Genomic DNA, 15,194 nt, shown 5'->3' with positions numbered 1-15,194 from the left:
GGTAGTAGGAAATTTGTTGACCCCTGCAGATTCCAGAACTTTCCATCACAAATGTGGTAAAAATGTGTTTTTTAGTCAAAATTTGAGTTTGCAAGAGCTTCTGGATAAGAAAACCTCATGAGAGCTATGCAAGTCACTCCACCCTGCATTCCCTAGCTGTCTAGTTTTCAGAAATGTACAGACTTGCTAGATTTCCCCTGAGTTAGGTCCCAAAATCCACAGCGAGCAACATTCAAAAAAAGATTCTGTTTTCTGTGGAAAAATATGATGTGTCCATCTTGAGTTTGGTGCCTTTCCTGTCACTGTCACTAGCCCTGACCACACAAGTGAAGCACTACATTTATTGGGAGACTTGGGGGAATGCTAGGAGGTAGGAACTTTGTAGCTTCCCACAGATTTCAGAAGTTCACCTCACAGAAATGTGAGCAAGATGTCTGATTCTAGTCAAACTTTGAGGTTTGCAATGTATTCTGGGTGAAAAAAGTGGGGGGAGCCACGCAAGTCACTCCACCCTGGATTTCCCTAGGTGTTTAGTTTAAAAAATGTATAGGTGTGCTAGATTTCCCTTGGTGACCGCTGAGCTAGGACCCAAAATCCACAACCACCCACATTAAAAAAGGGTCAGTTTTCAGAGGAAAAAAAGTGATGGTTCAATGTTGTGTTTTGGTTTCTTTCCTGTCACAGGCACTAGGCCTACCCACACACGTGAGGCATCATTTTTATTGATAGACTTGTGGGAATATAGAACAGTAGAACATTTGTTATTATCAATTGTACATGCCTGCATTTAAGCCTTCCAAATGTGATCCAGTGTGCAAGAAAGAAGAGATTTTGAAAAATGCCCTCTGAATTACATGCTAGTATGGGTAGCCATAAATTAAGTGATGTACAGATAACCACAGCTTCTAAATTGTGTATTTGGTGTCTATTTCAGAAATATATAGGTTTCCTTGATGTCCATTTTTCACTCTTTATATTTTACCATATGAATTGTTCTATACCCAGTGCACAATGAAAAACCATACCCTGGGTCTAAGAAAACCTTACAAACCCAATATATACCTGCAATCAGAATGGTCTAGTGGACATAACGGCATATTGCTTTTATAAATTTGCCACTATGACATGAAGTTACAAATGAAAACATTGTCTCAAATGGCTGTTTTTTCCGAATCATTTTCAATATTTGTTTTGTTCCAACCGTTTCTTTAGGTAAGCCTTGAAGGATCTACACATATGCCCCCTGACTGAATTCAGAATGTTTTATACTTCTCAGAAATCGATAGCTGTCTAGGATCATCCATGGGTTTCACCCCAATTTCCACCTCAAACTGGAAGTAGGTTGAAAGCACAGAAATTAGGGAAAATGGGGTACTTCTATGAAAAATGCCAAAATTGTGGAGAAAAAAAAAAGAATTTTTGATTCACCTATGCATCTTCCTGAAAGCCGCGAAGATATTAACTTTAGCACAGCAAACCTTTTGTTGATGCCATTTTAGGGAAAATACAGACACTTTTTTGTGGAGCACTTTTTTCCTATTTTCCCCCCAAAACATAATTTTGCTATACTTTGCGTGTTTTCTCAGTCCCCTACTGCAGAATCCACAAACCATGGGTAGCTTTAGAATCCCCAGGATGTTGGAAAAAAGGACCCAAATTTGGCATGAATACCTTATGTGGATAAAAAGTTATTGGAGGCCTAGCTGCGAACTACCCCACATAGTCAAAACGTGCTTATCACTCTAGCAGCGAAAGGCTGATAGAAACTCTCTACATTCCCAAAGCTAGCATCAATTTTTATGACAAATGTTATTTGGCTACATGGTTTACCGTCTTTTATAATTACTGAGAGAGAGACAAAATTTGTCTTGCAGTTTTGGAACTCCCTGTATAAGTTGTTAGACATGGATGCGTGTTTCTCCTCTAGCTACCATCCTCAAACAAATGGTCTAGCGGAGAGGGCTACCCAAACCATGGAACAGCACTTATGTTGTCTCCCACCCAACTATAAGGGTGATTGAGCAACCCTGTTTAAGGCAAGAGAATATGGATACAACAATTCAGATCATGCCTCCTTAGGTATGCCCCCATTCTTTCCCATTCAAGGGTATCACCGAGAATAACCCCTTGGGAAGAAGTGCCGAATTCAAAGGTTCCGACTGTACAAGATTATCACCCTCATTACACAAGGCCTGCTTTCATTTAGCCTCTACCAAGGAAACTAAAAAACCAGCTACTGATATACAGTGTAAAAAACAGAACCGGAATTCTCTATAGTAGGCCTGGGAGGTGAACTCCGCTCTGTTTGTGGAGGTTGCAGAGTTTTTCGTACTACATGCTCCGCGGAGCTCGCAAAGTTCTGAAAAACGCCCTGCTCCTGCTCGCCAACAGTAAGTTGGCGAGCGCGACCGAGGAAAATCAATGGTAGCAGCTTCCCAGCTAGATTGCTCAACATGGGTGGCCGCGGATGGTTGTTGAGAATCCTTCCATTCGCGTTGAGGAGTTGCTGCTCGAGTTGAATTTCTACTCAAGTGGCAGAAAGAAGCTATGCCATCTTGCGCTGTGTGTGATGCCATTCGCGCTGATTTTACAGCATGGGTCAAACACCAGGGGCTAAAAATCAGTGTGAATATCACGAGGTAATGCACTCTGCCGCTTGCGGAACTCCGTTTAGCTTGGCAGAGTTTTTTTGTCACTTCACAGAGTTCTAAGTGTGGCTTTCGACATAAAATTTCCCTTAAGGGGCAAAAAGAAACTCTTAACATGTTTCTTAGGCCCCTTTCCATTGTGTTCAGTCCTTAACCCTATTGCCGTGAAACTTACATTATCTCCGGCATTAAAGAACCCCGGGTGTTCCACATATCTATGCTTAAAGCTTATCAATGTTAACTTCTCTGCCTCCTCCCATTGAACTATATAGGCAGAAAGAATATGAAGTCCACACAATTCTTGATTCAAACCGCATTTGTGGTAGGCTACTATTGAATTGATTGGAAGGGTTACGGACCCGAAGAAAGCTCCTGGGAGCCTATGTCCAGCGTCCAAAATGCCCCCCCAATTATTGTATGCCTTCCACTCCCGCTATCTGGCCAAACCAAGTCCTATTCTTCCAGTCCTGGAGCCATTGTAGGACGCGGGTACTGTCATGCCTCATGTTCCAAGGACGCTCTATAGTTCCTAGATGTTCCCCAAATGCCTCAAAACACGTCCTATGCCCCCTAAAAATGTCATGAATCTCTAGCGTTTAGAGTGATATACAAAGACCCCCATAATTCCTATTATAAAATATAAATATCTCAGCCCTCTGGCACTGTCACACACTTTTTACCTTACATACAGTTACATCTCAGGCACCAGGCACTGTGTTTAAATGTTGGCAACACTGAAGAAGTGTATGAACACGAGTTTCCCTAAACTCTGTAATGCCTTTCTGACTGCCACAACTCCCGCAAGTTTTGCCACGATGTCTCAAGCTAGTGGCAAATCTCGACAGTCATCTTGGGAGCTGTCAGTACTTACATTGCGCCAAGCTCTGCTCATCTGCTTTGCCTCAAGACTTCCCGACGAAGGATCTCCTCTTCAGAGTTACTTAACAAAGGTTTATGATCAATGCTCCTCTTCAGACATCACGGAGTTGGCTGCCATCTCAGCATTCGGTCCTCAACTATTGACACTGCATCTGCAAAAGAGAAAAAAAAACAAAGACCAGCGGGTAAAGAACAGTGAATAAAGCTGCAGACAGAATGTATGAAAATCACAGGTATTGATTTCTTGTTAACACATAGCTCTGCCAAAAGAGAGAAGCCGAAAGTGAGATATAATTCTGTTAAAGCACCACTCAGGTCTTCATTGGAAGCTTCTTGCAAGACCATTTTGAAGTAAGAAAAGACAACAGCAACTATAAGTGCAAGGACACTTGAGAAGAGACTGCCATTGTGTTAAAGTGATTTCAGTTGCTGAATGTATGTAATGTAATGTACTTATTCAGTTATGGTGGATAGGGATGTGATCCAAACCAATTCTTATACCCATAGTAATAAAGTACACGGTATTTGTAGGAACTTCGAGATCAGAAGTCCTGCACAGACCAAGGTCCATGGAAGGTATTGGGAATCTTCTTTACAACACACAAGGCACGCCTCTTCCCATACAAACGACTCGCAGAACATATCTCAACCATCCTTACTACAGACGACCATGCAAGACTGAGGCAGTTGATTGCAGGTAGGGTATTGGTGAAAGTTAAGAAACTCTCACAAGTAGGTGAAACAAGGGACGAAGGAGAGTGTTCTTATGGTAACTATATCTTCCTTACTTGATAATTACCATGCATTGCCTCCAGCAAGGTTCACTGAGCCCCCATCTGATGGCAAGGCACCACATGTCCAAATACATATGTTCCTCCTGACTAGGTGCCTGTTTAGTGTTTATCAAAAAATGTAAAAGATAAACCCTTTCCGGAGAGGTACATACATCTGCTATATGGAGTTTCTAAAGAAAGAATCAGTCAATCTGTCTACATCCTTGTTATCTTTTACTGGATTGCTCTTATCTAAAGTCCTTATCTTTCAACACTCCCTTGTACAAGGATTACATAACATGTCACTTTACCACTGTGATGTGCACTAATCAGATTGGCTGACCTGTTACATATAACCCTCAGCAGGAATCTTTTCTGGCAGACTAATCTTTGACACTGACAATCTGTAATTGAAGAAAGGACAGTTGTGGAGCACCGGATATGTAAGTCATGATATTACATTAGTTCCTTGTTATATGCACTTTGTATGTTCATTGTATGTAGTAAGATATTGAGATATAAATGTTCTTTGAAAGATGCAACTAATCAGTTCTTCTGATACGGCAGGTTGATGATACTCTGATAGTCGACTTTTGAGAAAGGAAATTGCTTTAGTGCATCCCTTATGGGTCAATGAACAAAGTAGATCTGAATAAGCTCAAGAACATATCTTAACGTGAAACAAGTATAATGAAGGTCCTTTGCCATTAATATGGTGCCAGATATAAACCTTTAATTTAAATGAAATTATCTGGCAAATGTATGGTCATTGCAGAAAACTGATATTTTCTCAGATGCTAGCCACCCACAAGCTGGCTGAATTAATAGACTGTGAGAAAAAGTGTTTTTAAATGGATATGCATTGGTAGATTCAGCCGGTGGTAAAGATAAGCAGTGTTGTTTGATCATTTATGCATCCAATGCCATACATGTGAAAATGTATATCAAAATATCTGAGAGATTGAAGAAAGAGCGACAGACAGACAGAAAATCCAGATTCCGAGGCAAAGTAAAGAAAACACATGTTCTATGTTTGGAGAACATTTGTGATCTTGCAAGATCTCTGGGCACTCCCACAAATATAAGCCAGTAGTAGATTGCCAGGAAAACTAACTGGTGTAACATTATTTCATGCACAATTGTCACCGTGGGGAAGGTTCTGGCTACAGATATGTGCCACAAATGTACACATGTGCATTAAAATTTCCTTGTATTCTCCTTGAGGAAACTATTTTTTTCTGTGGTCAAAGCTGTTTCCCCAAATCCTATAAAATTTGAGGATATTGATTCACAATTTCCACTATTCCCACTCATTAAACAACTGTAGGTATGGCATAATGTATGATGTTAAATACATATTATCACTCAAGTATGCAAACTTCGAGGGGACAACTCACAGCCTATGCACAGCACCATCCAAGAGTGACACCTTTCCTGTCGCTGTTGTGCGTACGACCAAGAGCTAGCTTCCTTCAGCCCCAACATTCAGAATAATATGACAAGGAGGGGGGCCAACTAGTAACCATACATTTGCTTGAAATGCTCCTTAAGAATTCATGTAGTTCCACAGAAAACTCTAAAGACAATAGTCTGTATAAAAAGTGTACTTTAGTTGGATAATGTAAGCCTGAACACATTAAACAAACAGCCAATGTGTTTCGCTCTTTCAAAAAAGCTTCTCCAGGGCTAGAAACATAATCTGATCCTATTCTCCACTCAGCTGCCCCGATAATCTATTTTTCAGGGTGTGAGGCTAGAGGTAAGATTTACTTCAGTTTTTGCACCTGGACTTCTAGTTTAGTTTGGGTTGCACCTTTTCTCTTTTCTATATGTGTGGTGCGTCTGACTTATAGATTGTTTCTGGACTTATGTTCATTGGTGACCCTTACTTCCTCTTAGCAATTATATGTTGCTTTCTGTGTACTGAAGAAGTGTCTGAAATTACCTGGTTAGTCTCTAATCTTTTTTGGTAAGTTTCAACTTTGATTAGTTGGCGTTTCTGGGTTGTGGGTTGCTGGTGGGCTTTCCCGATACGTCTCTCTATGCGTCCCAATTCACTTAGCAGACATTCATTCTAGGTTGTTCTCCCCCTCTCACACTACCTCTCCAGTTAGTAGTTGGTGGCCTTTTGTGTGGCCTTTTCTGGGATTCACCTTCCTCCTTTTTTGTTTTTCGGAGCCTGGGGAATGTCATATTAAGTATGTCATTTTTCTGTCTTTTTTTACATGTGTATTTGCAAGCCTTTGGGTGCTTGCCCTTTGTGGGCCTTTGTCTGCTTTTTAAGGCCAGTCTCCTTCATTTGGCCCATGTCTGCTTCTGGCTTGCCTAATGTAGGAGTTAGGGCTCGCTGTGACCTTGGTCCTTGGGGACATTCTGCAATGAATCTTTTTCCCTTGTCCTCCTGGCCTTGAAGGTTTTGGGGGTTATTCAAACAGTAGTTACAGTTAGTTAGTTCTCACTTTTTGGGATCAGTTTCTGCCCTTCTGTGTTAGCATATGGGTGTGTTGGGTTTCTCTGATGGCTTCTCTCCTCTTTGGGGGACAGTTGTCTGCATTGGCGAAGCATTGTTCTCATTGCTATGTTCTCTTTACTGCCTCACCGACTTTTATTGGGGGGAACGCTGCAAGAACAGGAACATCACACAACACGTTAGGGTTGTTGGGAGTACCTTGAATTTCTCCATGAGTTCTCATGCTTATGGTCTCTGAGGTAGGTCAACACAACTCAATTAGTTGGAATTGGTTCTTCAGTGGAGGTCCTTCTCCTTCCAATTGTATAGTACTTTCTTGCTTTTTGTTATGAGAGAGGCTTCTCCAGTGGGCCAGGTCCTTGTATGGTCCTTCTGGTGGTTTCTCTGTGGTTCTTAAATCCCTGCTCCCTGCTGGACGTGCAGCTATGTGGTTAGAATGATATATATTTTCACTGATATGGTGCACTTTTTGTTGGTGCGTTAAACACAGGTCTCTCTCACTTTCCGCTGCACTCTCTGTAGTGCATGTGATGGCTTTCTTGTTGGTGCTGTAGTCTCCCTTTGATTTCATGACCCCAATATCCCACCCTTTGTGTGAAGACTGGAGGTTGTCTTTCCACTATTCCTCTGTTAATGATTGGGCTGGGGTGTGTCTGTTCTATAAAGAAACACCAGTGTCCATTATCATTGATGTTTGTGCTTCCTTCTGATATTCTTTGCCCTCTGTCATTTGGTTCTCAGCTGGCTTTAGCTCTCCAATTGCATCATAATTGCTTTTGATAAAGGTTTCCGACTCCTTTGGATGATCTTGTAATATCTTCTGCTATGTCCTTCTTTTCTGCTTGCCTATTCACTAAAAGGCAGGAGAAAGTGACATCACATGCCATTTGACATTTACGTTCACACACATACATGCTTACTCATACACAATCACAAACACACACAGTCTGTCTCACAAAAAAACAATCTCACCTGCATGCATGCAAACAACATACATTTAAAGGCTTTTTTTCTTACCTCAGCTGCTAAGGAGGATCAAATTTCAGCTAATTGTATTCCATTCCGTATTACTCTGATATTGAATAATATATTATTAATTATTTTTAGTGAGATAAATATTGACAGAAATGCAAGGGGATTGGCGCCATAACTGATGTCCATAAGCATGAGTTGCCCCTCTGTTCCTGGCTCTGATTTTGCCACCTCTGAGGACAGGGGTCGCAAATCCAGTGCCTGGGATCACAATGGGCACGCCAAGGGTTGCATCTGCGGCCCCAGCTGACCCCTAAATGACATGCACATTATTGACTCCTTGGGCATTCTAGATTCAGTCCTTCCTCTTGTTGCTGGGCATTGCCTCTTGTGGTCTGATGCCTCGTTGGGGAATCAATGCCAATGGTTCCTGTTTCGTACATATGATATGAGATCAGAAGATGATGAGGAGGTAATGCATCAATTATATACTGCTAAATTCATTCCCCTGACTCATCTTCCTTGTTCTTGTCTTTCCATCTCTACAACCTCTCTACTCCGTTCCCATTTTTAATTGAAGTCCATTCGACTCAAGAGTATTATAGACAGAACTGGCCCTTAATAGTTAAATGTGGAGGGGCAGGAGTTTCATTTGTTTGCTCGTCTTAGGTAGTAAAAGAACTGCCCATCACTAGTGTTTGGACTGAGACTTGGAACAAATATCATCACTAATAAGAGCACTAGTAAGTAATCAAAGCATTGAGAAACTTTAAGGGATGCTGCTCTCCTTAGCTGCTTTGACTGAAGAAGCTGGTATTTGGGCCTGTCTGTAAAATGTATGATTGAATTAATAATTCATTTGATAGTGATATTTCTAACAAGAAAGTAATAGCTAACCACACATTATAGAATGAAAAATATAACCTTCCAATAGCAAAACATAAATGGAAGATGTTTCCTTCCATTGGACTTTCTAAACAAACATAACACACACCTTAGTCTAAGTTGGTACAATGTTTTGTCTCGTGGAGTCATAGATTATTTAATAAACAGTTTATTAAAATCTTAATAGTCATATCGAAGAATACACTGTAATGAGAGAAGAAGCTGCTGTAATCATCACAGAAAGTCTATACAATTCAGATAGAGGGACAAGAGAGCAACACATGAGTGACAGATAGAGATCTGTGGCCCAGTTTACTAAACTTTTCAAGCATTGCAGTGTAGCAAGGGAACTTGGTGTGGTGTGTTCCGTGAAAGGGAGAGAGTAGAAATTAGCAATATTTAATAAGATATGGTGCACTTCTGCTCTCTCCTTGCGCACTTATGAAAGCCTAGCGCCAACGCAGGCACCTCTGTTTCATGCCGTATGAGTGCCTACGCTGCGGTCAGGATAGTTTTTTTGTGCTGGAAGGAATGGCGTCATGTACAAAAACTATCTTTAGAGGTGCATTCCTCTTTGCATGTAGCACGCATGCAAACAAGAAGTAACAAGGAGAAATATAGATATTTCCCCCCCTTACACTAAGGTCAGTGAGGCGCCCTATTTTGGTGCAAACACAGGTATACTGACTTTAGTAAATCTGGGTCTCTGTCAAAATACTTGGATGGATGTATGGGAATTCCCATGCTCCAACCATGTAACACTTCCCTGATGCAGGGTAATGCAAGGCTTTGCCTTGCGTTACTTTTCAGATGCAAAGTGACGCAAAGCCACACAGCTATTGGTTTGCATGGCTTTGTAAATGTAACTTGGGTGATGCAAGGACAACACTAGTGCTTATTAAATCTGTACCTGTGTCTTCAAAACTGAAATGCCTGTGATATTATATGAGCATGTGGTTATTTATATCATATTTACATACAAATGCATTAATCGCTGGATATATACTTTTTGTTGTAGAAACAGATGTGAAAATGGAGATGTATTTTCTGTTACTGATTAGCATCGCAGGAGCCATTTCCCATGCAGTCGGTAAGTGGTATGACACTAACAGCTACTTTTAGAAACTCAAATTTAGTGTTCAAAATAGACTCACATGGTATGTGTGCTGGTTTAAGCACTAGCACCAATCACAAGCTCATTTAGGCACCTCCAACAGGGCATTTGGAAAACATATGGGTCATTTCATAACAGAAAAAAGATATATCTAGCCTATGAAACGGATTGTTTTATCTTCACAGAAATCCAGAAAACACAGAACCGTTTAGAGCAATTGTTGTCAAAACCTATAGTCACAGCTCCCAAAAGCCAGACTACTAGTTTGCCAATTGCTTTTGAGCTCATCATCAGGATGCATGTGCAGGAGCTGCACTTTTTCAGAAAACATTACTCTGGAGGCATATTTCTACTGGGCATCATATCAATCTTCATATGATTAACAGAACAAAGGGATGCAGATCCAAAGCAGTAGCTAGAAAATTAAATTATCTTCCACTTTGAACTAAAGCTTTGATGTCACTATGCAAAAGAAGCAAGTGCACCCAACCCTCCCTAGAAGAGCTCCCTTGTCACTTCTAATTATCTTTTCACCCTTCCATCCATCTGCAGATATGCACTATTTCACCTTTATATTCTGTCATTCGTTCATTCTTTCATCTATCACTGAATCTTTCCCTATTCCATCCATCCATACATCCACTCTGCCATCTATTCATCATTTTATCCATCCACTTTGCCATTCTTCCATCCCTCTGCCATCCATTCACTCATCTACCAACACATCCTTTCACCCGCTCATCCATATTATCCCTTTGCCATCCTGATACCTGTTCACCCATGTTATATAACTGGGTTACTGGTTGACTGGGAAGTCAGCCCTGCTCAAGCAGCAACCACAATCCTAGTCAGGGTAAGGCACAGCAAACCCCAAATTAACGCGTGCTCAACCCCCAGGTAATGTCGCACAGAGCAGTCAGACTTAACTTAGAGGCAATGTATAAAGTATTTGTGCAACATTTCAAACAGTAAAACAGTGAAAACACCTCACAAATGTAATAAATGAAACTAGACCAAAACAGCAAAAATGTAATTAGTAGAACCAGAGTTATGAATTTTTAAAGAATAAACTGTAATTAGAACCTATAAACAGAAACCACCAACTGCAGCTACCTGGTCATGCAAGACTGGGTCAAAGTCAGATGTTGAAGCCAACCGCGAGGGAGCGCAGGTGGGATACGGTCCCAGTTTAGTCCCGCTGATGGTTTGCCTTCTCCTTACTGTGAGAAGAGCGTTGCCGGTGGCAGAGGCGGGCTCTATCCACTTAGCGCTTAAACTGCTGTCTGTTACACTGCTCGCGCTGTTTTCATAGCGGTCTGTTTTAATTTAGCGACTGAGGCTAATTTTAAAAACGTTCAGTGTTTTGTTTACCTGATTGCACTTGTATCACTGCACCACACTTCCAGGCTGTTTGTATTCCGCCCACTCCCGCCCCGGTCCGCCGCGTCCAATCATGGGCGTTTGATGCGGAGGGTGAGGAGGAGCCTTGCACTTACGGGCTCAGGGATCACAGGTCAGCGCTCTAGCGACGCTGAGAGTGGAAGTCTACTTAAGGTCAGCTGGGTTATCTCGCGCTGTGGAGAAGAGCGTTGCCGGTGGCAGAGGCGGGCTCTATCCACTTAGCGCTTAAACTGCTGTCTGTTACACTGCTCGCGCTGTTTTCATAGCGGTCTGTTTTAATTTAGCGACTGAGGCTAATTTTAAAAACGTTCAGTGTTTTGTTTACCTGATTGCACTTGTATCACTGCACCACACTTCCAGGCTGTTTGTATTCCGCCCACTCCCGCCCGGTCCGCCGCGTCCAATCATGGGCGTATGATGCGGAGGGTGAGGAGGAGCCTTGCACTTACGGGCTCAGGGATCACAGGTCAGCGCTCTAGCGACGCTGAGAGTGGAAGTCTACTTAAGGTCAGCTGGGTTATCTCGCGCTGTGGAGAAGAGCGTTGCCGGTGGCAGAGGCGGGCTCTATCCACTTAGCGCTTAAACTGCTGTCTGTTACACTGCTCGCGCTGTTTTCATAGCGGTCTGTTTTAATTTAGCGACTGAGGCTAATTTTAAAAACGTTCAGTGTTTTGTTTACCTGATTGCACTTGTATCACTGCACCACACTTCCAGGCTGTTTGTATTCCGCCCACTCCCGCCCCGGTCCGCCGCGTCCAATCATGGGCGTTTGATGCGGAGGGTGAGGAGGAGCCTTGCACTTACGGGCTCAGGGATCACAGGTCAACGCTCTAGCGACGCTGAGAGTGGAAGTCTACTTAAGGTCAGCTGGGTTATCTCGCGCTGTGGAGAAGAGCGTTGCCGGTGGCAGAGGCGGGCTCTATCCACTTAGCGCTTAAACTGCTGTCTGTTACACTGCTCGTGCTGTTTTCATAGCGGTCTGTTTTAATTTAGCGACTGAGGCTAATTTTAAAAACGTTCAGTGTTTTGTTTACCTGATTGCACTTGTATCACTGCACCACACTTCCAGGCTGTTTGTATTCCGCCCACTCCCGCCCCGGTCCGCCGCGTCCAATCATGGGCGTTTGATGCGGAGGGTGAGGAGGAGCCTTGCACTTACGGGCTCAGGGATCACAGGTCAGCGCTCTAGCGGCCCCCCCCAACGTTATAAATGTGCTTTGGTCAGCGACCGCGCAGCGGACGCGTGCAGCGGGCGCGCCGGAAGCGCGCCGAAGTCGAGCCAAAGTCAAGCCCGTCTGCGCCCGTCCGCGGCCGGACGGGGCGCGGGGCCATAAACCCTGGCTCTCCTACATTTGCCACCATAAGGTATGACAGACAAGAACTGTTGGATATCCAGTCCAATATTCCCTCATGCTGCAAACATTCTATGAATGCGCTATCGCTAAAGAACTGTACTATATGCACATTTGCTCCAGAAAAAAATGTAAAAACTAATAGTGCGACATGCACAATAAAAGCAGCCCTACTTAACTGCAGGTCCCTTCGAAAACAACGTACAGAAATCTTTCACCTGCTCGAGGATGACGAGATTGATGCCCTGTTTCTCACGGAAACATGGCTGGACGAATACTCAGACCCCGATATCATTCAGGCCCTACCTCCCGGTTACTCCCTCTCCAGATTGGATAGGAAGGATGGTAGAGGCGGGGGTATTGCCATTGCCACTAAAACTCCTCTAGAATGCACCCTCTCTCCTATTTTTGTTGACCATAGTGAAGCTGGTTCATTTACCATCACTACTGGATCCAACCACTCTTTTTCAGGTATCCTCATGTACCGTCCCCCTGGAAGGCTCTATGACTTCACTTTCACTCTTATGGAAGCCTTAACCCATCTAGCACTTAGAAAAACACGATCACTAGTACTAGGTGATTTAAATGTCCACTTTGATGATCCCATCGATAAGGAGGCGGTAGACATCAAAGCCGAGCAACTCTCCTTACAACTAGAGTTAAAAAATAATGATCCTTCACACCAACATGGACACTTATTGGACCCTTTCTTTGGGAACTGGAAGGGAGTTCAGACCCTATCTCCCCAGCCAGTACCCTGGTCTGATCATTTTATTATCCCTATACAACTCCAACTAGATGGTACGGAGCAGTACAAACAAAGCTCACAGCGTTATAAACGCAGGAAATGGAAAAACTTCTCTATAGACTCCTTCACAAAAATCCTCCAAGATGCAGGATCTCCTAGAGGATCCGACTGTGAGACAGCATATGAGCATCTACAAGAATGCATCACGAAAGCTTTGGACATTACTGCCCCTAATCGTACGGTAACTAACGCCACGAGGACTAAAAAAACTGCCCCGTGGTTTAGTCAGGAGCTCCAACTTGCCAAAACCGCTTGTAAAAAGCTCGAAAGAGAATGGCGCCTCAACTTCTGCCCTGAAATCAAAGCCCGATATAAAGTAGCACAAAAAGAATATAATAAAAATATACGCTTGTCCAAGGCATCTCACTATAATAATCGGATCTTGGAAGCTGAAAACTCCTCGAAGGAGCTCTTCCAAATTTACAAGGAAATCTCAATAATTGATTCTAATTCTACTTCACATAATGACTCAGTAGAAACCTGTAATAAAATTTCTAAGTTTTTCTCTGGCAAAATCACGAACATATATGCTAAATTCTCTAGCAACATAAAATCTGGCATTGATTTTGCAGAGAGCGAAGACCATATACGTACACAATCTTGTCTATGTGTTTTCTACGTTCCCCCTGTTGAAATTCTAGTGAAAAACTGTAAAAGTATCAAATCCGGCTCTCCACAAGATCCCGCTCCACCCAAAATTTTAGCAGCCAGTCTTGCTGTTTTAGAGCCCCACTTCAGACATCTGCTCCAAATATCTTTTTCCATTGCTTGTTTACCTGCAGAATGGAAGAAAGCTATAGTGCTTCCAATCAAAAAAAAACCTAACATAAGTCAAGACATATTGGAGAACCTACGCCCTATCTCCCTGCTACCCTATCTTGCAAAATTAGCAGAGAAAGTAGCCAATGTCCAACTTATGGCCCATCTTGAAGCCCAAAATGCTTATCATTCATCGCAGTCGGGCTTCATATCGAGCTTCTCCACAGAGACAGCACTCCTGAGAGGTTCTGAAACTCTGCGGGAAGGAGCTGACGAAGGCAAGACCATGGCTCTTATCATGCTGGACCTCAGCGCCGCGTTTGACACTGTAGCACATTCCATCTTGCTACAGTGTCTAAACAGAGCGGGGGTCATCAAAGAGGCGCTGGGATGGCTGAAGGCTTTCCTTACCAACAGGAGTTTTCAGGTCCAGAGAGGGACCTTCCTTTCGGACAGCATGACATTAGAACAGGGGGTACCTCAGGGCTCTGCCCTGAGTCCCACCCTGTTTAACCTATACATGGCACCGTTGGCAGAGGTGGTCCAATCGTTCGGCGTAGAGATTGTCTCTTACGCCGACGATACTCAACTTCTGATCTCCCTGTCTCAAGCTCCCTCCTCTGAGGCCGACAACTTTAAATCCTGTATGAGCAAGCTTGCAGCTTGGATGACCGAACATTGCCTCAAATTAAATGGCACAAAAACTGAGGTACTCATAATAGGAGGAAAAGACACAACATGGACTAAAGATTGGTGGCCTACCTGTCTGGGACCCCTACCAACTCCCAGTCAGGAAGCTAAGAACTTGGGTGTCTGGATAGACAACAAGCTCTCCTATGATAGCCATGTCAAAAAAACAGTAGGGAAGCGCTTTGGAGTCATGAAAACTCTTAATCGCACCCTGGACTTGCTCCCTATGAATTCCAGGCGTACCATGGCACTCATTACCTCCCGAATAGACTATGGCAACGTGCTGCTGCTGGGCACTTCTGAAAAAAACATCAGAAAATTACAAGTCCTACAAAACTCAGCCGCACGTCTAGTGCTAAGACTCCCCCGCAGAGCTCCTTCCAAACCTTCCCTAGCTACCCTCCACTGGTTACCTATCGGTAAGAGGATACTATTTAAAGCAC

General features: G+C 43.1%; 1 protein-coding gene across 1 annotated transcript in view; it reads left to right on the top strand.

The window, feature by feature from the left end:
- Positions 1 to 4,689: 4,689 nt before the first annotated feature.
- LOC144782643 (mucosal pentraxin-like) overlaps positions 4,690 to 15,194 on the top strand; it is a 68,691-nt gene continuing 58,186 nt past the window's right edge. Inside the window, exons 1-2 of the mRNA XM_078662000.1 lie at positions 4,690 to 4,743; positions 9,646 to 9,717. Of these exons, the coding sequence (XP_078518126.1) occupies positions 9,660 to 9,717 (58 nt within the window). The 5' untranslated portion in view covers positions 4,690 to 4,743; positions 9,646 to 9,659. The remainder of the gene's footprint in view (positions 4,744 to 9,645; positions 9,718 to 15,194) is intronic.

This window comes from Lissotriton helveticus, chromosome 9 (assembly GCF_964261635.1).
Source record: "Lissotriton helveticus chromosome 9, aLisHel1.1, whole genome shotgun sequence".
NCBI classification, from domain to species: domain Eukaryota; kingdom Metazoa; phylum Chordata; class Amphibia; order Caudata; family Salamandridae; genus Lissotriton; species Lissotriton helveticus.
Note: the sequence above shows the minus strand (reverse complement) of the source record. Positions and strands in the feature narration are given on the sequence as shown.